The sequence below is a fragment of the Lytechinus pictus genome, chromosome 2, assembly GCF_037042905.1.
Source record: "Lytechinus pictus isolate F3 Inbred chromosome 2, Lp3.0, whole genome shotgun sequence".
In the NCBI taxonomy this organism is placed as follows: domain Eukaryota; kingdom Metazoa; phylum Echinodermata; class Echinoidea; order Temnopleuroida; family Toxopneustidae; genus Lytechinus; species Lytechinus pictus.
Window position 1 is genome coordinate 41511984 of NC_087246.1, and position 24936 is coordinate 41536919.

Sequence of the window (24936 nt, forward strand, 5' to 3'; positions counted from 1 at the left end):
AAACAATCTTGAAATATGTTCTGAGCGATCACGCACTGTAACCAGATCTACGCCGATTTTTTATTTTCGATTTTTTCCTTCAAGGGGCATGATCGAAGATCGGCAAGTGATTGCCGATTGTGGTGAAATCGAATGGAATCGGTTGCCGATTGCAAAATCGGTTACAAGCTTACTCTAAATATAACAAAGACTTAAGAAATGTTAATTGTAAGCAGGTAAAAGTTTTGAAGGATCACTTGCTTTGCAATTCCCACGCTATAACACAATGACATGACCTTTAAAAAGGTCAAGTACACCCCAGGAAAATGCTGACTTGAATAAATAGAGAAAAATCAAACTTGCATAGTGCTGAAAATTTCATCAAAATCGGATGTAAAATAAGAAAGTTATGACATTTTAAAGTTTCGCTTATTTTTCACAAAACAGTGATATGCACAACTAGGTGAGTCAGTTAATGATGTCCATCACTCACTATTTCTTTTGTATTTTATTGTTTGAATTATACAATATTTCATTTTTTATAGATTTGACAATTAAGGACCAACTTGCCTGAACCATATAGTATTAAACAATACTAATTCCACATGTTCAGGGAGGAATTAATTGTTGTATCACTTGACAATGAGGAGAAAATTAGAAGATTTCATATTTCATATAATAAAATACAAAAGAAATAGTGAGTGGATGACGTCATAGTCTCCTCATTTGCATATCAGTCAGGATGTGCATATAACTGTTTTGTGAAATTAAGCGAAACTTTAAAATGTCATAACTTTCTTATTTTACATCCGATTTTGATGAAATTTTCAGTGTTATGCTTGTTGGATTTTTCTCTTTTTATTCAGATCAACTTTTTGTTGGGGTGGACTTGTCCTTTAACTTGAGTGACGTGCATATGCAAGAAAATACAGAGAGAATTGGTGCACATGCATAGCTGATTGTGCTAGTACTAGATTCCAGGCTAACGTGTATTGGTTTGGATGTTCTAATGTCATTGACAAGTTTAGAGTGTAATTTGGCGCTAATAAAGTTTCGCACCGGTCGATCTGGCAATGCCATAAAAACTAATTTCACCTCAAAATTTGTCAGATTTTTTTGCCAAATATCTATTCAATTTAACGTGTCGATCAGTGCTGGTTCTAAAACTACTAAAGATTAAGTATAAGAATATTAATACCTATAGTAAATTTTTTTTTAATGTAAAAAATATAAGGCCTTACTTAACCACATTTAGGGCCTATTACTATTGTAATATTTAAGGTTTTTAAACATATTGTCTTAATAATTTGTGGAAGTTAAAATCAAGATGATGAGATCTAGAATTCTCAGATCTGAAAGTTAGACTATAACTTACCTGAAAAATCCTAGAGTTCTCCAAATGCCTCATTTTGCCAGCCATATTTGAAAGGGTTCCTGCCTATTCCGAAAGCTATGCACTTTAAAATATTCATACTATTATTGTTAAAAAGACAAAAATTTAAGTGACATAAAGTAAACTGCAAACACTTGCTGGATAAATATGTTCCTCACACTGACACTGCTGTCACAGTTCCACATAGAAATTGAACATTGAAATTGCATGCACATTAATGAGTGGTGCATGCAAAGATTTACTTGTAGGACCCTTAGGCTTACTGCACCATATATTTTACGTCTTACCTCCTGTGCATGTGCCATGGCTGTGACATGTTCTTGTAGATTTTGCAATTTATTGGCATTTTAAACTATTAGTTTTTTTTTTCTTTTTTGCAGCCCTGGTAGAAGCACCATCATCAGATGCATTTGAAGCAACTATATTTCAGCTTTGATCTTGATACCATCATTCAGACTCTCATCAGCTGTATCATTATAGGTGGATTAAAAGAACAATATTCATGCAGATATAATGGTGAGTACAAATTTATCCTTTTTGGAAGGGATTTTTATTATTATTGTGATATTTTGATTATTTACATGTGCATGAACATGAGATGCAGTTAAATAATTTTAATTTTGTAACCACTCTGATACAAAGCTTGTCTAATGCTCTTACAAGGTTCATGCTGTTGTCAATTCAAACATAATAGATAGGCATAAGTGAAACATCAACACCTAACATGTGCATTTATGATCACTTCCGAATTGATCTTCATTATTAGTCCAGTAGATATGTGAAAAAGATGCTCGAATCTGGCAGAAAGTGTGAAATTTGGCATACAGGGGTATTTTTGGGCGCTGATTTCAAAAATTGCCGGCCCCAAGCGATTTGACCATCGGGTCGGCCGCCATTTTGAAATTTAAGATGGCCGCCATGAAAAATCATTAAATGTCATTTTTTTTAGTTTTACATGGCATGTGACACTGAAATTTGGCATATAGGGGTATTTTGAGGCACTGATTTCAAATATTGCCGGCCCCCAGCAATTTGACCATTTGGCCGGCGGCTAAATGGCCGCCATCTTGGAATCCAAGATGGCCGCCATGATATATTATTGCAATCATTTTCTCGAGTTTTATATGAACTGCGGTAATGAAATTTGGCATATAGGCTTAATTTGGGGTGCTGATTTCAAAAATTGCCGGCCCCAAGTGATTTGACCATCGGGTCGGCCGCCATTTTGAAATCCAAGATGGCCGCCATGAGAAATCTTTAATGTCATTTTCACGAGTTTTACATGACGTGTTACACTGAAATTTGGCATATAGGGGTATTTTTAGGCACTGATTTCAAATATTGCCGGCCCCCAGCAATTTGACAATTTGGTCGGTGGCAAAATGGCCGCCATTTTGAAATCCAAGATGGCCGCCATGAAAAATCATTAAATGTCATTTTCTTGAGTTTTACTTGATAGGCGACACTGAAATTTGGCATATAGGGGTATTTTGAGGCACTGATGTCAAATATTGCCGGCCCCCAGCAATTTGACCTCCAGGTCAGCAGCAAAACGGCCGCAATCTTAAAATCCAAGATGGCCGCCTTGAAATATAATTTGCTCAAGTCTTACGTATGGCCTGTATAACACTTTAAATTTGGAAAAAAAACTTGATCTTTCCATCCTTGATCAATGAAAAGAACATAGTAAATAGATGCTATTTTTAATTTCAATATGGTTACCAAGTTTGAATGATGTTCAACATTATAATGGTGAGTAAAACCCATTGCATTGGCACTGAAAACAAATCCAACACAACCACATCTTTGTCCGTTGCAAGGAATTTGGCATCCTTAATTGCTGATATAGATGTTACGTAAGTATGAAGCACCATAAATACACAAACCAGCTAGCTTCTTCTGCAGTTACACATTTGAAGTGGCTTTGGTTGAATAATAACCATCCAGAACAATCATTTTCTGTTGAGAGGCTTTAAATTATTTCTTTGAGTTTAATATGATCTGCATTATTGCACTATGACAAATCGACGGAGTGTGGGGTGCTTATTTCAAATATTGCTGGCCCTCAGCGATCTGATCCCGAGTCAGAGGCAAAATGTCAGCCATCTTGAAATCCAAGATGGCTGCCATGAAAAAAGATCATTGAAAAAAAATCACTTTATCTAGTATCACGTAACGTATTATTTTAAAGTTTGGCATCTAGGGATATTGAAATTGCCCCCAGTAATCTGTCCAACAGATATGCTGCAAAATGGCCACCATCTTGAAATCTAGAGAGGGTAGACTGTCATGAAAATTCATTAGAATAATTTTCTTGGTTTTAAACAATTTGAGGCTCTGCATTTTAGAAATACAGGCAGGATTTTGGCCAGCTGGTTTTAGAATATTGCTCCAATAATTGCAATATTTTATAACAAATCAACATGAAGAAAACTGCTCCAGACTTGAAGTACTGATGGTTATATAGTAGTATGATGATGATGATGAAAATTAATATTAATAATGGATGATAATAATACATATTTTATTGTTCAAAATAGAATTCAGTAACAGAAATGCTCCGAAAATTTATTTTGCCCATACCCTGTAGATCGTGAGCCCGGCAGCAACTTAGCAGCGCGACATCGGACGTTGCTCTATCCTTTAACAAGTGGAACGCCTCTGGCAGTCTCGCCTGCATTACGCGATTTAATATAGCAGCAGTGCTAACTTTGAAAATTACTATAAAATAATCATTCACAAAAACACCATTCATATAATGACATAATACCACGTTCATTGACCATAAATGACATTTGAACGGTGACTTAAGACTTGTCAACTACACCCATGTCCACATTTCATTCACTCTATCTATAAACTTTCAAAGTTATGATGGCAATTCAACAATTACCCCAACATTGCCTAAGTTTATTGACCTTAACTGACCTTTGACCTTGGTTTTGTGACCTGAAACTCACAGGGGATGTTCAGTGATACTTGATTACTCTTATATCCCAAGTTTTATGAACTAGATCCATAAACTTTCAGAGTTAGGATGGTAATTCAACAAATACCCCCAACACGGCCAAAGTTCATTGACCTTTAATGACCTTTGACCATGGTCGTGTGACCTGAAACTCGTACAGGATGTTCAGTGATACTTGATTACTCTTATGTCCAAGTTTTATGAACTAGATCCGTAAACTTTCAGAGTTAGGATGGTAATTAAACAAATACCCCAACACGGCAATAGTTCATTGACCTTAAATGACCATTGACCATGATCATGTGGCCTGAAAACTCGCACAGGATATTCAGTGGTACTTAATTAACCTAATGTCCAAGTTTCATGAACTAGATCCATAAATTTTCAAAGTTATGATGGTAATTCAACAAATACCCCCAACTTGGCCAAAGTTTATTGACCCTAAATGACCTTTGACCTTGGTCATGTGACCTGAAACTCAGGCAGGATGTTCACTAATACTTGATTAACCTTATGTCCAAGTTTCATGAACTAGATCCATAAATTTTCAAAGTTATGATAGTAATTCAACAAATACCCCCAACTTGACCAAAGTTCATTGACCCTAAATGACCTTTGACCTTGGTCACGTGACCTGAAACTCAAGCAGGATGTTCACTTATACTTGATTAACCTTATGCTCAAGTTTCATGAACTAGGTCCATATACTTTCTAAGTTATGATGTCATTTCAAAAACTTAACCTTCGGTTAAGATTTTGAAAATAATTCTCCCAACATGGTCATAGTTCATTGACCCTAAATGACCTTTGACCTTGGTCATGTGACCGGAAAGTCAGGCAGGATGTTCAGTAATACTTGATTAACCTTATGTCCAAGTTTCATGAACTAGGTCCATAGACTTTCTAAGTTATGATGTCATTTCAAAAACTTAACCTTAGGTTAAGATTTGATGTTGACGCCGCCGTCGCCGTCGGAAAAGCGGCGCCTATAGTCTCGCTCTGCTATGCAGGCGAGACAAAAAGGGAGTTCACCCCAGAGAAAAGTTTCTTGTAAAAACATAAGAAAATATGATATAAAAAGACATTGGTGGATCCATCAAAGATATTAGAATTTTAAGTTTTTGATTTGTGACGTCATATAGGCTACTGTACGAGCAGCTTTCCCATTATGTTGTGTGATATAAAATGCATAAATGGTTCATCATGGGTATTTTTTTTTCTTTCTGGAGCGGGTGTGAAATCATTAGTTTGTTGATATACTGAGGGTCCAATAAAAAAACATTTTCATTTTTTGAGGAGGCTACATTTCATTGATTTTTGTACTATAAGAAACATAGGGGAACTGCTTGCATCTGACGTCACAAATGCACCAAATGAAATTCCAATAGCTTTTTAAATATTTGATGGAATTTCCTCAAACCTTCAATATTTTTTTTCATTAATTATTCTGTTATTGTTTCAATAAACTTTTTGTCAGGTTGAACTTCCCCTTTAATTCGTTGACCGCCAAACAGGTTAGAAGCAGCTCCCCTTTTCTAACATCTTTTGGTCTGATGCTGTCGGAGCTTGAACTCCCGATTGTGAGGCGAACATGCTCCGATTGTAAGATTGTCGAACACACGATGGTTATTCAAAAATGCCAAATTTCAAAATAATACCTACATTATAATGATACTTGATTTTTTTAAATGATTTTTTTATGGTAGCCATCTTTGATTTCAAGATGGCTGCCATAAATTGGATGAACATTACTGGATTCGAAAGAAGTCTATGGAGATCACAGGGAAATCTCAGTTGTGGGCGATGCCGTCGAACTTAACACACGTGTAGAAAGCAACTTGGACGCCAAAAGAAAGCTTATTTTCTTCTCTTTTGACTGATGATACATATGTTTACTCACCATTATAATGTTGAACATCATTCAAACTTGGTAACCATATTGGAATTCAAAATAGCATCTATTTACTATCTTCTTTTCATTGATCAAGGATGCAAAGATCAAGCTTTTTTTCCAAATTTAAAGTGTTACAGGCCATACGTAAGACTTGAGCAAATTGTCTTTCAAGGCGGCCATCTTGGATTTTAAGATGGCGGCTGTTTTGCTGCTGACCTGGAGGTCAAATTGCTGGGGGCCGGCAATATTTGACATCAGTGCCTCAAAATACCCCTATATGCCAAATTTCAGTGTCGCCTATCATGTAAAACTCAAGAAAATGACATTTAATGATTTTTCATGGCGGCCATCTTGGATTTCAAAATGGCGGCCGACCCGATGGTCAAATCACTTGGGGCCGGCAATATTTGAAATCAGCAACCCGAATTAAGCCTATATGCCAAATTTCAATACCGCAGTTCATATAAAACTCAAAAAAATGATTGCAATAATATATCATGGCGGCCATCTTGGATTTCAAGATGGCGGCCATTTAGCCGCCGGCCAAATGGTCAAATTGCTGGAAGCCGGCAATATTTGAAATCAGTGCCTCAAAATACCCCTATATGCCAAATTTCAGTGTCACATGCCATGTAAAACTCAAGAAAATGACATTTAATGATTTTTCATGGCGGCCATCTTGGATTTCAAAATGGCGGCCGACCCGATGGTCAAATCGCTTGGGGCTGGCAATTTTTGAAATCAGCACCCAAAAATACCCCTGTATGCCAATTTTTACACTTTCTGCCAGATCCGAGCATCTTGGCCATTTTTTGTCACATAACCGCTCCACTATATGTGAAATTGGCAACTTGTAATTTCTTATTCAAACTGATGGAATTATCCCATAACCAATTAAAACACAAAAAAACATGAATTAAAATCATGATTAATTATAAAAAAGAAATGTTTTTTTTTTCAAATAAATTCACTCTAAAATGTCCTTCCCTATACAGAGATGGTTTCGAGGTGCAGATCTTGAGGGCATCAAGCCCCCCCCCCCCTCCCCTCCCCCAACTTGACTTTACATGTTAATATTTGAAGCATAAAATATGTAACAAACCCCACATTTTTTTTAAATAATTTTTTAAAAAGTTTGGACATTGATATTGAAACCATGTAGTTTTTAATGAATATTAAATAGTTAATGTAGGAAAGGTTTTTATGTTTCTCTTATTCTGTTATTTTTGCAGATGCTCTTCTTCTCTTATTTTTGCAGATGCTGTAAGTTGAAATGGAAGTTGTCCTGAATCTGCACCCAGTCATCTGGTTTCGTAACTCCTTTCATCGGGCTATTGGAACCTGCTCCCTACCAGCCTAACAGATTGGAAGAATAAAGGCCAATGGGAATTGCCTTTTATACTCCTACTTGCCACACAGCATTCCGTGGTTTAGCGCAATCTAAACTGGACTATTGTAATACTCTTCGTGCTTGAATTAGGGCGATCTGGACGACTGCAGAGAGTACAGAATGCTGCATCTATTGTGCCATTTGTCTAATACGCCAACTTCGCTGGCTGCAAGTCAAGGAAAGGATATACATGAACATCAGTGTCCATCTACTGATTTTCAAAGTCAATGACAGAGATCCAGATTACATGTATTAAAAGGAATGCCTTGTGCGTCATTTTCATTCTAGGTGCAAATGCCTTTTTATTTTTGTGATCATTATTTTACCACGCATGATTTTACCACTTATCTTGGTGGTGAATATGAGTATTTGCTTGGATCGCGAGATCTCTGGGCATGGTTAAAGGGGAATGAAACCTTTGGAACAAGTAGGCTTGCGTCAAAACAGAAAAATCAAAGAATAAGAACAAAGAAAGTTTGAGAAAAATCAGACAAATAATGAGAAGGTTATGAGCATTTGAATATTGCAATCACTAATGCTATGGAGATCCTCCTATTGGCAATGCGACAAGGATGTGTGGTGTCACATGTGAACAACTTTCCCTTTGATGGACTATAAAATACCCGCAAAATGTCTCTTTTTGCTTTTTCTTATGGTGATACAAACTCTTTATCCATGATGTATTCTTTAAAAATCTGTATTACATGCCCTCCTATAGAAAAAACACATGTTCTACTGATAGATGTGATAAAAGAGGCAATTTAAGTGAAATATATACTAAAGGAATGGGGAGAGTTGTTCACAAGTGACATCACACATCTTTGTCGCATTGCCAATTTGAGGATCTCCATAGCATTAGTGATTGCAATATTCAAATGCTCATAACTTTCTCACTATTTGTCCGATTTTTCTCAAACATTCGTTGATCTGTTTCTTTGATTTTTCTGTTTTCACACAAGCTATCTTGCTCCAAAGGTTTCATTCTCCTTTAATAAGAGAACCAATGAGCATTTGCCCAGACGAAAGCCATTCATAAGGTCATGATAAAGGCTTAAAGTGTATACAGACATCTTTCTCAGATACAGGAATCGTGGTTAGATGTTCTTGCTGAATCCAGTAGCTGCTTCAGGATGAAGCATCCATTTTCTGTTCTTTCCTCTTTGATAAATCTCCAAAGGATGACAACCACCTCCAAATATTTTAACTAGTTTCTAAGCAAATTGTATGCAAATAATATCAATTTCCTGATATTTATGGCAAACAGGAATTCCTCAGTGAGACAATGAACAAACAAGTAGACTTTAACAGATGGAGGACTAAGCCAGATTATTGCCTTTCGGACAAGAGGACACAAAATACCATCCAACATTGATGAGACAGTGTGTACCCAATTCAGGATTTATTTGCCACAATGTGTTACTCATGGGTATACTGTGAGGGTATACAGAGGAATAAACCTGGTACGACCAAGGTTGTGCTTCTGGAGGAATGCTAACTTCAATAGTGTCATGCAGACGTACCTTAGACAATCATACAACTCTCTGTACTGAAATCCGTCAAGTCGAGCATAGGAGATTGAATGCCAATCAAGAGGACTTTGACAAGAACCAAAACATTACCCGTCTTCTTTTGACACAAGTTGCCTCAATGAGACAATGGACATAAGTTGTGTCGGAGAGACAAGAGTTTGATCATGCGCTATACCTATGACTACATTGGAATAGCACTATTAAAGGAAGGCAAACAATTTTTAATCTTAGTATTCACCACTGATGATGATGATGATGACACTGCTCTGCAAGTACTGAGACCCAGTCCTGACCCAGACATGTCAAGATAACATATTGTTTAGTCAAGCAGGTGTAGCAAAACAACCTGCATGAAGCTTCTAGGCCAGATGGGAGCTCTGCTACACTTCTTATTGCATTTCCTTAACCCCATACTATCCTTAACCCCGCACTATTCTTAACCCCATACTATCTTTTTTTGGATTCACACTGTCTATCTTAACCCCATACTATCTGCTAAGCCGGGGTAAACGCCTTAACGGCGGACTATCCCACAGCTCATGAATATTGATGATTTTACCATACAGAGCGTGATTAACGTGCAATTTCTACTTCTGTGATTGGCTATTGCTTAGCCCCACTTTTCCTTAGCCCAGTTTCGTTTCACACTGCATCTCTTAGCACCGCAATTGTGGTGCTAGCGCAATAAGCCGGCTAACCCTGCTTTTTTGCAGGGCCAAATAGTACCGTACTATTTACAGTGCTAGCCCACTTTGCTAAAACATAGTGTGAAAACGAAGTGGGCTAAGCTTAACCCCGGGAAATTGGTGGGGCTAAGGCCCCCCCTTAGCCCCACCAATTTCCCGGGGTTAAGGAAAAAAGTAGTGTGAAAAGCATACTACTGAAACTACTCATCAGATCTAACCTGCCATAAGTTTGCTTTTCCTGGCCTCCCTTTTTTATACGGGGAAATTTAAAAAAGTCATTCACATCCATATAAGAAAGGGTTGTCAACTCTAACAAACTGCACACCAATTCAAATACTGTGCTTTGTTCTTGACAATCCCATCATCTTGTCAGTCTAACAACACGGCTTTAGGAAGCGAAGAACATATTTCCAGTATTTTTCCTTGAATATGAAATATATTAGGATAACTTTGCATGTTTAGTGACAGCAGCATATTAATTTGAACAACTAAAATGTTTTCACTGCAGTCAATATGAGAAAAATCAAAATTTCATGACATTTTCCATATAAGGATACCTATTTGCATAATATGCAAATGGCAGATTTGTTCGTTTTTTTGAATAAAAACATTGAACTATTTATTCATCATGAACTTTTGTTCAAATTACTTGCTTTGGATATTTAATTTGTAATCTTTGGATTATTTTCCTTATTTTCTAATTCTTTGATGGGTAATTTGCATTTTATGCAAATTAATTTTCAGGCATTTGGGTGAATTCTCATGCTTAGTGATAGAACCATATAAATGACAACACAACATTAATGAAATGTTTTCAAGCAGTCTATATGGGAAAATCACAATATCTTAACATTTTTCCATATAAGGATGCTTATTTGCATAATATGCACATGAGGTAGATTTTCTTTGCAATTTTGATTAAAAACATTAAATTCAGTTATTAAAATGAACTTTCATTCAAATCAAATTGTTTTGGACACTTAATTTGTAATCTTTGGATTATTTCCCTGATTTTCTAACTTTTTATGGCTAATTTGCATAATATGCAAATTTCTTAAATTTCCACTGCTTGGATTTTTGGGGACTTTTAGTATGTTGTTTAAGGGACCTTCCTGGAAAACATTGCAGCGGAATACCCCGTGTTGCAATTAGTGGTGGGTTGCCCGCCTATTCTGGCTAGATTGACTGGACTAGTTACTTATGTAATGCCTCAATAAAGCTTGTTTATATAAACCTCTCAAAAAAAGTTTGGAAATCTGTGTTTGGCCATTAATTTCTCCCTACTCCCAATTTTAAACAATGCATATTTTACATCAATCGAAAGATAATTTAATTCTCTTTAAAATGATACCAAACTTGTTATGATCATGTCATCACGAAAAGAGCAGGATTCAAATGTGTTGGATGAGGTCTGAATTGAAAAGCTGCAAAACGAGCAAAAAGGGTTTGGAAATCTGAGTTTGACCATTCCTTTCTCCCAACTCCCAATATTGCACAATGCATATTTGATATCATTCAAAAGATCATTTAATTCTCTTTTAGATGATACCATGCTTGTTATGATCATGCCATCACGAAAAGAGCAGGATTCAAAAGTGTTGGATGAGGTCTGAATCGAAAAGCTGCAAAACGTGCAGAAATAGTCATGAAGGGTCAATACAGAACATGGTTCTTTTGTCTGTGTCAGTAGAGATGAAAATCCATTCAAACCAAGCCCCTGCTTCTGTAGTGATGGTTCTGTGATGAACTATGCAAGGAGGTTTGTGACAAATACCCATAGTTACAAATTGCATTTTTTTCCAATAACGTAAAAAAGAGCTAATCACGTTCCACATGTTCATTCAAGCGTGAATGTTTAATTAAACGCCATTGAATCATTGAATCATGTTAATTGGTCATGAAAATAACGAAAAAGTTGAGAAAAGATCATTTTCAGTTTTTTCAGTTACCAAAAAGAAACAATACATGCCTATGATATTTGAAGATCGTATTTTTTGTATTCAATAAATGTTCATTGAACCGTGAAACGATGAATATTGTTGAAGATACTCTTCCTAAAAATAATTGTCATCATATTCTATCAATTTTATTGATAGAAATGTGTAAAAAATCAAATTATAGCAAATTAAGACTTGTGTTCATTCAACCATGAAATTTAGCCAAAGATGTATCGTCTTTTAGAAAGTACCTTTTACAAGCCTTAACACTATTTTTCATGATGAGAATGTGGAATTAATTTCAATAAAATGGAATCAAAGTAATGATATTTGGCTTGTGACTTTTGAAAAGTGACATTTTTTGCCTTTTGACGGTGCTCACTGAAGCATGACGTAAAATACGTCCATAACATTTACTCAGAAGATAGCTTATAAAATTACCTACACACTCATGTAAAAATATATTAAAAACTCGCATTGGTTCGGAAATTATTGATGTTGGTTCAAGGGGGGACTTACTCTTTTTGTTGTGTATATAAACCCCTTTTTCATTATTTTAGTGTTTTTGACACCCTTATTATGTTCCGTACGTAACGTGCCCTATCTTGAAAAAGAGATCCTTTTTACTTTTTTTTTGGTCATGCATGGTATCCACTCGTCAATGGAAATGCCACCCCCCCCCCCTCCTCCCCGGCTATACTGTATGCCAACTTTGTGTGTGGTTGTGTGTAGATAAAAACAAGAGTGTCGCAGGGGCGAGCACATAATACGCCCGCCTGTAACGCGGCAAATTGAGTTATTGGTCAAGCAAGTAAAGTGGAAGGTAGCGACATGACCTTTGACCTTTTGACCTAAAAATCAATAGGCATCCTGGGATCCATGCTAATATCATACACACCAAATATAGTCAAACTGAAGTTATCACGTTTACAAGGACTTCAGAGGGGTAAGATGAAAACATGTCACTGTGACCTTGACCTTTGAACTTTCGACCTCAAAATCACTAGGCTTCGTGGGGCCGTTTCATAAAGTTCTTTGTAAGTAAAGAGCGACTTAAAGAATGACTGGTGATCATTTCTTACGTGCTAAACCATCGCCAATGAATATACCATTTACCACAAGAAAGGATCACCAGTCATTCGTAGATTCGCTCTTAACTTATGAACAGCTTTATGAAACACCCACCCGGGATCCTTGCTAGTATCATACACACCAAATTATATGAGCCTAGGTTAAGATAAAATGAAGTTTACAAAGTTAACGGACAGACAGACACCGAGGACGTAGGACGGGCATAAGCCGCAATACGAACTTTAGTGCCGAAAGTCTGTAAAATGTGCGCAAAATTGGGAGAAAAAAGTCGAACCTTAAAAATAGTTTCGTTGCCTGATTCGGGCCACCAAAACTTAGCATTTTCAATAATGGTTGCCCGAGAGGAATTTTCAATGGCCCTGGGCCACCGCTAATGTCGAGCTTTGGCTAGCGCTATCAAAATTATTTGCAGAAACAAGAAAACAGCCTTGCATTTCCATATTCTATGTACACATCGCAAACAACTGCACACAAAATTTATTGCTATCACTGTGCAGGTCAGAATATCTACAGCAAAATTGCAGCAAAAATTTGTCAGAAAAAATGTGCGGAAATATGTTAAAAATCACTCATTTTAGAAGAATCTCTACGTCACACTCACCTTTGCTCGAAAGGTGATTTAGATATGGGCGTAAAATTCCACAGGATTGACAAAATATAACATGATTTTTTTTAATGATCAGACAACAATTGCACAATATCAATAGTGTATCATCATGCACTTAAAACTGGATGTTAAAAGCAAATTGCATGGTAATATAGAGCAGGGCTTTCCCTCGTGCACGGATTGATCACAGCTAGAACATGATTGTCTCTGGCCAAAAGAGGGCTGGTGATTTCTCAGCGATGATGATTGCTTCCCACCAGCATTGCATAAACATGGGCCATGGGCAAGGTCATGAAAATAGTGTAAAGAGAAAGTTAACTGTTTGAAAGCAATTTTGACAGAGCTCTGCAAACAGGTGGTGCCCATAAAATTATCTTGATGTCCATTTGTAATAGGTCCATGCTAAGATCATAGCCATTTTACATTTCACTGCAAGGGTTTCAACTAAATCTTCACCTTGAGTTCATCCTCTGACACCTTGAGTTCTATGGGTTCTCATTTTGGAGGGTAAATCATAAGTAAAACCACAAGATTTATGCCTGATTATGGACAACAAAATATGACCCTGGACAACAGATTATGAACCTGAATATTGGAATTTCAATTCAAATGTCATAATTTCTTGATTAATATTTGCATGATATCAAATTTGGATAATAAAGCATGGAAGGCGTTGTTCTTTCTTTCTTTTCCCCCTCTTTTTTTATCTGTCCATTTTTTCCCTTCCCCTGCTGGATAGATTGGGTATTGATTGTGAATTAGCTCACCTCTGAGGCACAGGAATGTTAAGAAGTCTTCAGTAGAAGGGCAGTGATTGAAAATACTGCAGGATTTGGTAGAGTTTATATCTCCATTCTTCACCTTGGATGGGGTATAGCCAGGACTGAAGGCCTGCGGATAGGCAAACTTACGCTGGGCTTGAACCTTGGCCCTGCAGAATACGATCAGTAGACAGGAGACGTGAGGAAAAAATAAAAAAGGAAAATGAATGAATGAATGTTTTGAAAAAGAATTATGAATATAAATATAAGTGGGAGGAGAGACAGACGATTCATTAAAATATATAGTACATGTACCGTAAATAACAGATTATACTATAGGTCACAATTTTTCTTCAGCGAGCAAGAGACAAGTCAGACGTGCAGTTTATTCATGATAGGTCTGAGATGAGCCAGGCTCAGCCTGAAAATAAACCCAAGACCATATCCCCTTGGGCTTGAAATGAATGAAGGTTATTCACAGGGAAATCAGTTCAATTTATATAGCTTGCATTTATTTGCAGTCAGTAGGCAGGTCCTCAAAAAGTGGCTTCTTTCATCAAAGTGATATTCACGACAAGAGAGGTTTTGTATAATTAATGAGCTGGATGCGAACCAAAACACCTCTATTTATTTAGCCAATGCTGCCCTAAATTTGTATAATATTTTATGATTCTGGTAACATTGTAAAGAAGAAGAATCATTCTTTCAGGTCATGTGTTTGAATTTATTTTAAAAATTTGTAAAGTAGGTGAATTTTTAGATCTAAAACATACTACAAAATAAATAAAGTTGTTTTTACACTTTATTTTTATTTGAGCCCAAATGATTTTAGATCATGATAAAGCTGAATATGACCTCGTTCTCATTATACTTTCTAAAACTATTTTCCTGGAAACCGGTTCAGGAAACCAGTTTGGAAGATCGCTTTGGTAGCGTTCCCATTTGATCACCCAAAAGTGGTTTTCAAAACCACTTCACGAAAAGTGGTCTTGTTGCTATGTGAACACTCTCTGTGGGGTGACATGTTTTGCGCGAAATTTGAAACCACAGCGTAGGCATTCCACACACAGTGTGTGGAGTAGCGTGCTCGAAATGTGCGAAGATCGCTTCACGAAAAACAGTTGTGTCCTCACGCTAAAACCAGTTTAAAACGAGGCAAAGCGATCTTCAAAACTATATCGCAAGGTGGTTTTCTGCACTGGTTTGAAAGATCGCTTCCAAGACCACTTTGACCATTCTCATTACACATTATACTAGTTTCCAGTAAACTAGTTTTAGGACGGTAGTGAGAACGGTGTCTATGTATGCTTTAAGATGATCTAAATATCAAAATAAGAGTAAGTTTAATCGGGTCAAGATCATACTTTTCATTGACCAAGCTCTTAACCTGAAAGAATAAATATAGGGGCAAAAAGAACAGAGGAAGGGTGGGGAGAGGGTGGACAAGAAAGGAAGACAATTCCAAGGTCCACATAATATCAATATTTCTGATAAATTAATTAAGACAGGCTGAAGTCGTTAATTAATTAAGCAAGTAAATCCAAAGACGACGGACCCTTTTGACCCTTTGTTTGCTTGTCAAATTTTTTTGGGTACGAAACGACCTCAAATTTTTGGTGAAGACCATTTTTCTTCTTTTTTTTTTTGCTCGTCAACTTTTCATTCAGCTTGAAAGTAACCCCCCCCCCCCTCTTTAAAAAATTCTGCGTATGCTACTGCCTTGGGCTCAAGTCAAGCTCAAGTAGCTAGTTGAGAGTTAGTGGAGAGAAGCAGTCTATTTAATAAATGTTACTTCTTAGACATGGTTTCATGAACATGGTTGTAACATGAACATGATGAATATATGAGAACAGGTCTGAAGGTGAAAATATGAGGGAAAGAACAAAGTTGGAAAGACAGATGACCCTGCCTGGTCATCACAAACCTTGACACATAACTGCGCAACCTTAAGTCACTTTTCAACCAAACTTGGATGGTAGATGGACTTAGGGGACCTATATGTCATGCTGCAGTCGCAGGTCACATGGTAAGACCAAAGGTCATTTTCAGGTCAACGTGAAAGTTTTCGTGCAAAAATCTCTAATGACACATAACTCTTTAACCGTAAATCACTTTTCAACCAAACTTGGATGGTAGATGTACTTAGGGGACCTGCATGTTATTGTGTTTGGAGGTCACATGGTATGGTAAATTATATCATCAATGCATACACATAGAAATAAAAGCGATTTTATGCTGTGTAATGTCGTTCCGCGCGAAAATGCACGCGCATATATGTGCATGCGCAAAATGTTGAAATGCCTAAAATGACCTGAAACGTACCTAAAAATAATCATACAGTAGGTGATTTTGAGCATTTTTCAATTGACCTTTGACCCAAACTTTATTTGCTGTAAATATGATTGATAATTGATGATTCATTATGTAGATATGATCAAATAAAGAATTTTACAAAATGGCGCCTACATGACGTCATGACCTGATGACCTTGAAAAGCTTAGTAGGGCATCTTTATGATAGACTTTATACATGACATAAAATTCAAAGAAATTGACCAAATATGAAAATACCGTTATTTTCTTATTTACGAGATAACTGGATATATTCATTTGATTTGCTAGTTCATTACGATTAACTTGCACGCCGAATAAAAGTACACAATTTTTCATGCGCGGGCGCAGCATCTCCCTACGCACGCACTATCCCAAGATCATCACGCAAATAGGCGTCCATTTCCTCTAATGAGCCTGAACGCAAGACATGTTGCCAAGTAAGGCGAGGGGTCGGTGGGAGGGTTCAAATGAAAATATCCAGTTATCTCGTAAATGAGAAAATAACGGTAAGTATTTTCATAATTTACTGTCAATAACTGGGATATATTCATTTGATTTGCTAGACCAACACGGATTCAACGTGAAGGGAGGCATGTCTAGACTAAGAAAAGTGCGTAAAAAATAGGGAGATGAAGACACGAAGGCCGCTGCCTTAAGGACAGAGGAGGCAAATAAGGCCTCATGCTAATGAAGTCCTTATAGTACAAGGAAGTATAGGAATTAGGAGAGCGCCAAAAGGCGGTCCTCAGGATGTCGTCTACGACGATTCCATTGAAAAGAGCCCAAGAAGAAGCGATACTTTTAGTATCATGGGCCCTCGGCCTAGTGTCAGAAGGAGAACATCATCACCAACTGACTTGATCGTTTCAACAATCCAGCGTGAAATGATGTCTCGAGAAGCTGCCGCAAACGGCTCGCGCGACAATACAACCAACTGAACAGAGTTGGGAATTGTCTGAAGAATGGCAAACAAAGACTAGGGTTGAAACAGGGAACCCACATTGTTTGATCGAAAACCTGTTTCAAGGACCCGGACACCAGATCCTATTACCAGGGGCTAAAGGATCTGGAGGGAGTTAAGGAACTCCAATGGAACAAGTGCAAACAACTGGCAATTTTCTGAAACAGGGGGCAATTTTAAAAAAATATATATAACGGTGAACCACACCGCAAATTTGTTTATAGTAAGCGCAGCTCCTGCAATTTTTTAATTAGTACATGAATAGCATATGCTAAGTATTCTAAGGCTTATTCAAACATTCAAGAAATCAGATTTAAATGTTTAAGTGTGTTTTGACACCCTCACTCCACATCCCCTTTACAACCACACTCACATGGGCTTATTTATTTTTCATCTTTAATGAACCACGATCAATGAACCCCCCCAAAAAATAAATGAATAAAATGAATAAAAAAAGAGAGAGAGATGGAGAAAGAGAGAATTCAGATCAAATAATAATAAATTTAGAAAAAATAATTTTTAAGGTTTTTTTTCATGGTTAGAATCACGAGTGTGGGTGAGTGTTTGTGTGTGATTGTGACTGTGAGGTGCACTTGGATTGCATATAAATTATGTTAAAGAAATGAAGAAATGGAATCAATGAATAACTCAGTCTATTCAAATTCCAGCACATAGCCACAGGCTATGTACATGTATTGTAGGTTCACGTACCTTAAGTTTTTCACACGTTATTTGAAAACGCAGATCTCCACAGAAAATGCCTTTCATTCTGGGAGTCTAAATTTGGTGAAAATGTATTCATTAGTAACTTAAATATTTATCACAATGAAGAAATCATAAATTTTTTGACAGTTTTTTCAAAAATTAACATGAAATCTAAACTCTATCTGAAACGGAAAATCACCATCACTTATGCCATTACTGATAGAATTCTCACCCAGAGCTCTGGCAGAGTCCGATAGTCCGCGGGTCCGATAGTCCGTGGTGTGTGTAAAATTATGATCAGGATATAGTGAGATCCAATGCCATCAAGAGGTCAAAAGGCCAATGATACGAGTCCATGGGGTTCTATAACGATGACCCAAAGGACAATCGCCCCCTGACATCTACTTCAAGGAAAATATTATCCCCATATTTTTATCGTCAGGGACTGTTACCCCCCCCCCCCCCCGAAATTTACCCTCTAGACGCCATACGGAGCCTCTAAAATGCCATCGACTTGACGACATGGCGAGATACTTTATCTTGCCATGTCGACTAAATAAGTTTATTATGTCCGCATGGCGCGATACGTTATCCTGCCAAGTCAGGCCACTTATAAAAAGTTATATGTCAATATGGCGAGATATTTCATCTTGCCAAGTCGACTTAAATAAGTTACATGTCAACATAGCGATATATCAGGATTCTCGCCGGGACTTTTACACTTCATATCTCGCCATGTGGACATATCGACTTGACAAGATAGAATATATCGCTATGTCGAAATAATAAGCGTATTAATTACTTAGGCGGCGGAAGCGGGGGGGACCTTTCCCCCCTAAATTTGAGGTGGGGACGGTCCCCCCTAGATTTTTGGTTGAGAACCTTTTTTTTTGCTTGTCAATTTGTTTTCTACGTCCCCTCTAAATTGAGGTGGACCCCCCTAAAATCTTTTTGCCCCCCCCCCCCTAATTTTGGTTGATAACCTTTTTTTTCTTGTCAAAAATTTTTGGTGGTCCTTCCTATAAATTTTGGATGATTTGCTTGTCAAATTTTTTACCTGTGTCCATCCCAAAATTTCAGGTGGACCCCCCTAAATTTTGTTGCCTTCCGCCGCCAATGATTAATTAAGACATGGCAAGAAAACGTACCACGCCATGTCGTCACGTTGATGGCATTTTCAAGGCTCCGTACTAGGGGTAATTATCCGGGGTAATTGTCTGGAGGGTAAATTTCCGGGGGGTATCAGTCCCCAGCGGTAAAAATATGGGGATAATATTTTCCTTGAAGTAGTTGTCAGGGGGTGATTGCCCTAATTGGGTTATTGTTATAGAACCCAGGCGCGGATCCAAGATTTCGTAGGTAGGGAGGGGGGGCCAAATTTGACAAATTTGATTTTTGGCGCCCATATGTGTACTTTTCGAAAAATTGTGCCCACTCCCTCCCGGCCAGGCTAACTTAAGTGCCTTAAATGGATTTTGAATTATCTTATAATCACATTAAAAAAAAACCAAAGACCACTTTTTCATGTGTTCTTGAAAAAAAATCCATGAATATATAATGTAATATCAATGGGAGCGCGAAGCACGAGCGAAATTTTTTTTTTTTGGGGGGGGGGGGTTCAATTTGGTTTAATGTCTAACCAGAGTAGGCCCTACTGGAATATTGTGTGAACGGGAGCTGTAGTTTCTGTACTGTTGTGTTAGAATACCCTTCAATAATATTAATGATAACCTCTTGGGAATAATGCAATCTCGAAGCAATCGACTAATTCTCCTCATCAGTGGCATATTTATTCAGCATGGGTGCATGGGGGGGGGGGTGGCGAGGGCACCAAGTTAAAAAAATTAATGAAATGGGGGGTAGACGTCAAAGAAAATCTGAGATTTCATTCTTAAAAACAAATTGAGGTATCTCACAAGGCCGAAATAAATAATGAGAACGCGAAGCGCGACCTGACTTTTTTTATAGAATTTTCATGTATTATATCCTGAAAGCCTAAGTCAGGGGCGGACCCAGCTCCCGCCAATAGGATGAGGGGCTATTTTTCACCCATATTTTCCCCGATCGGCCGCTCAAAGTTGATTTTTTATTGTTTCTTTGAAGGGGTTGTCCCAGTGCGGTAATGAGCCAACAATTTTGAGGGGGCTCGATATGGTGTATCGCATAAAATTAATAAGAAGTTGCCAGTGAGCGAAGCGAGCAAGCAGTTTTGCAGTTAGTCATTAAGACGATACATATTTCAACGATTAAATAATGCGAGCGCGAAGCGCGAGCTGAACATTTTTGATTTTTTTTTGTGACCCTGAACAGGGTATCTATCTCGCTAAACAGACTTAAAATTCGAAAACATTTTTGATATTCCAACCTAAAAAGATGAGAATTCAAATCCCCCAATGGGACATTCGATTCATGTTTGTCAATCATGAAAAAAGGATGGGTAATTTTTGGTATCTTCCTACAATAATAATGCGAGCGCAAAGCGCGAGCAGAAAATTTTTGATATTCTGATTCGAAACTGGATAATTTTAGCACGTTTCGAATAAGATCAAGCTTTGTATCTAAAAAACATGCGTGCGCGTGTTTTAGAGTTAGACAGAATCCTGGCAATCTGAATACATTTCATTTTTCATCATAAAAATCAATAATGCAAGCGCAGAGCCCAAGCTGAAAATAATATTTGAAATTCCAATATGAAAAGGGTCAATTTAAGCACTGTTTACAGCACTGTGTATATAGGGAAATTTGATAGCACTATATAAATAATGCGAGCGCGAAGCGCGAGCTGATATTTTATTATTTATTTGGCCTAGGATCGAGACATTTTAGGTCTAAGGACATTTTGTCATCATATAAGAATGATGACTAGATCTTTTATTTCTTTTCCTAAAACTTGTGATATTTATTTCTGAAAAAGGGACAATTTAGTTATTATGAATTCATACAAATTTTATTTCATATTTATTAATCTGTTAAGCCTAATGAGTGTGTGAAATTTGTTGACAGTGCATGAGGCCTGAAAACTGGATATTTTAAGCATTTTTGTAATCATGAATAGGATTCATTGGTTGATATATTTTTAGCAAATGATGCGAGCGCAAATCGCGATCCGGAATTTTTTAATGGGGGGATTTAAGTAGTTTGTTATAGAATTAATATACAGTGCGTATCAAAAAAAAGTTTACACTTAGAAAAAATCCTATAAAATTATACATTTGTAATATCCTGAAGATTTTTCCACTTTTTAACATTGGTACAGATCCATTCAAGCAAATGACGATATAACTGTCGAAAAATATTTCCGCTTGAGTGAGCACCACTTACTTTTGAAAAGTTAGTGAAAAACGATTTGCGCAGAACTTTGAAATAGTTATTTGAATAAAAGTAGACCTTAATCATGAAGAACACGTGGAATTTACCTAGTAAAATTGATTTGAAGATATCTTTTATCTTTTTATCTTGTTTCCTTGCCCAAAACACTTCAAAATGTGCATTGCGCCCCACCCCACTCTCCCACACACCGAGGCCATTGTGACGATATCTGCTTTACACTGAGCTGTGATTTACATGAAATGGTTCAGGATTGATTTTCATTTTGATAATAATTGTCAAGCTTGGGAAAAGTGTGAAGAAACAGCTATTAAATGAAAAATGAAATGTAAACCCACTTTAAATGATAAAAACTTGGTAAAAAAAGATGCTGGAGATGTCTGATATAAACTTTTGTTCAGATTCAGTTATGTCCTCAAATCCAGCTGACACAAAAAGGATAAAGGTTGTGCTTTCTAAGTGTTAAAATTTCAATTTGGGTGGCAAAATTGTTACAAAATGCTTGAATGTATCCGTTTTATTTTAATTGACTAAAAGTACAAGGGAAAATGTATGAGAAATGTATCGCAGAGAAAGTTTGATTTCGCCCTTTCCTCTTGACACAGTGTGAAAACAAGCATTTCTGCGCAAACAGATTTCTGCGAGCTTTACGAAAATGGACAGTGCTCACTTAAGTGTAACATTCTGTCAAAACTTTTACTTTCATTGGATAGATGAGACCCACACCCAAGATTATATGTGAAAAAATTACCCACATGTTGTATATATTTTAATTCCCAGGGCTTTTTCAAAGTGTAAACTTTTTTTTGATACGCACTGTATAGGTATACATAACTCGCCAATCAAAATGCGAGCGCACAGCGCTAGCTCATAGGCCTTTATTACTTTTTTTTACAATCGAGACACCTGAAAAGGTATATTTAGAGAATCTTATATGAAATATAAAAAGACAATAGGTAGGCCTACTTGGCCAATAGTGCGAGCGCACAAAATGTTGCAAATGTTGATTCAAACCATAAAACTGACATTTTACAGAGCACTTAAAAACATAAATTGGTAAATAAAACAAAATAACGAAAGATCGATGTCCAAGCTGAATTATGTTTTGTATATTGATATCAAAACTTGATATTTTAAACTATATATCAGCCTATAGAGCAAGATATGTTTCTCATCGAACAGGCAATGCGAGCGCGATGCGCGAGCGAAACTTTAATATAGTTGAAATTGAAATTGAAATTGAAACTTTATTTACCACAATCTTCATAAAAAACGTACAAATCAATAAAATACATTATAACAAAAGTGAGTATATTTAAGAATAGTGGAAGGATCACTGAAAAGTTACAAGGAACTTATAAGTTCTTGATCCTGAAATTAACACAAAACAACACAATTAAAAAACAAATGCAGTCAGGAAATACAGAATAACAAACATAACAAAATAGTGACATTAAATATTTTTTTTAATTGTTTTCCAAGTCTTCTCCTGACCTTATTTTATTCACTCGTCTTCCTCCTTTTATGTTTCGTCTTCTTTTTTCTACTTTCTTTCCCCCTTTTTTTTCTTTCCCCGTTTTTCACAATTTATTTGCTCTGTCAATAGGGGGGAGGTTGCCCTCGGGCCGCCTCGATCCGCCTGTGTTAGTAGTTGTTATGATGAACACGATGCATATCTATTAAGAAATGAATGCGACCACGAAGCGCTAGCTGAAAAATTTTGTAATGATGAAATGAAAAATACATTTTCAGTTGTCAGGTTAGAATATCAATATTTTCAGCTTGTGCTTCTCGTTCGCATAAAAAACTGTAAGGTCGGAATGCGAATATAACTAAACAATTTATTGATGCCAGCGCGAAGCGCGAGCTCAATTTTTTTATATTCTGACTTAAGAAGGACAAAGGTATAATTCTATTCTAATTGCTTGTCTTTTTTCTCTTCCTTTTTTCTGTTTCTTACCCCTTTTTGCGCCACCATGGGGGGGGGGCAAAATCTTTGCCCCCTGGATCGACCTATGTATGTTGACTTGAAAAACACTAACACTTACATGTGGGATTGAAGCAGAGGATGCATACCTCATTAATCAAATATTGCGAGCGCGTAGCGAGCTGAATTTGATAATAACCCTTTTTTGTGACCCTGAACAGGGTATCTATCTCGCTAAACAGACTTAAAACTCGAAAACATTGTTTTTTTCTGTTATCGTAAAAACGGGATATTTTAATTCAGCCGCATTAATTTAAGTTTTTTGGGCAGGACATCACTATAAACAGGCAATACGAGCAATGTTGCGCCCCCGGTCGAAAATGAATTTGCATGAAGCCCTCTAAGTTCAAGGTCAATTTGGCGCCCTCGGTTGAACATAAACTTGGCGCCCCCATGTGAAATATAACTTTGCCCTCCCTCCCCCTCTCTGAAACATGTATTTGCCGCATTATGGTCAAAATTCAAATTAGCGCTCCCCTAGTTCGAACATCAATTTGGTGCCCCGCTAGATCGAACATCAATTCGGCGCCCCATAGTTCGAACGTCATTTTGGCGCCATCAAATCGACGTCCAGGTCAACATCTCCCTCTTCCGTTTCCCATCTCCTTTTCTTTCTTTTTTCTTTCTCTTATCCTCATTCCCCTTCCTTCCTTTCTATTTCTTTCTCTCTTTCTTTCCCCCTTTTCTTCTCTTTTCCCCCATCTTTTCTTTCCCCCTTTTCTTCTCTTTTTTTTTTCTTTTCTTTCCCTCTTTTCCTCTCTCTTTTCTCGTTTTTCCTCTCTTCCCCCCTTACTTTCTCTTTTTTTCTTCTCTTTTCCTCTCTTCCTCTCTCTCTCTCTTTTTTTATCTTTCTTCCCATCTTCCTCTCTCTTTAAATATTATTCTCTTCCTTCCTCTTTTTTTCTTCTTCTTTTCCCCCTTTTCCTTACTCCGTTCTTTTCTTTTCTTTCTTTTCCCTCTTCCACTTTTTTCTCTTTCCCCCTTTTTCTTTTTCTTTCCTTTCCCCCTTTTTTCTCTTTTAATCTTTTTTTCTTCTCTCCCTCCCCTTCCTCCCTTTCTCTCTTTCTTCTCTTCTTTCCCCCTCTTCCTCTCTCTCTCTTTTTTTCTCATCTTTCTTCCCATCTTCCTCTATTTTAATATTCTTCTCTTCCTTCCTCTTTTTCCTCCTTTTCCTTTCTCCTTTCTTTTCTTCTCTTCCTTTTCCCTCCTCTTTTTTTCCTCTTCTTTCCCCTTTTCTTCTCCCTATTTTCTTTGTCTTTCCTTTCCCATTTTTCTTCTCTTTTTTTCTTCTCTTCCTTTCTCCTTCTTACTCTCTTTTCTATTCTCTTCTTTTCCCATCTTCCTCTTTCTTTTTTTATTCTCTCCCTTTTCCCCTCTTCCCCCCTAT

General features: G+C 37.0%; 1 protein-coding gene across 1 annotated transcript in view; it reads right to left on the minus strand.

The window, feature by feature from the left end:
- Positions 1–1486: 1486 nt before the first annotated feature.
- Positions 1487–24936, minus strand: part of LOC135153230 (uncharacterized) — a 52742-nt gene continuing 29292 nt past the window's right edge. Inside the window, exons 4-6 of the mRNA XM_064095648.1 lie at positions 14243–14406; positions 7067–7790; positions 1487–2169 (exon numbers count right to left, since the gene is read on the minus strand). Coding sequence (XP_063951718.1) covers positions 7711–7790; positions 14243–14406 — 244 coding nt within the window. The 3' untranslated portion in view covers positions 1487–2169; positions 7067–7710. The remainder of the gene's footprint in view (positions 2170–7066; positions 7791–14242; positions 14407–24936) is intronic.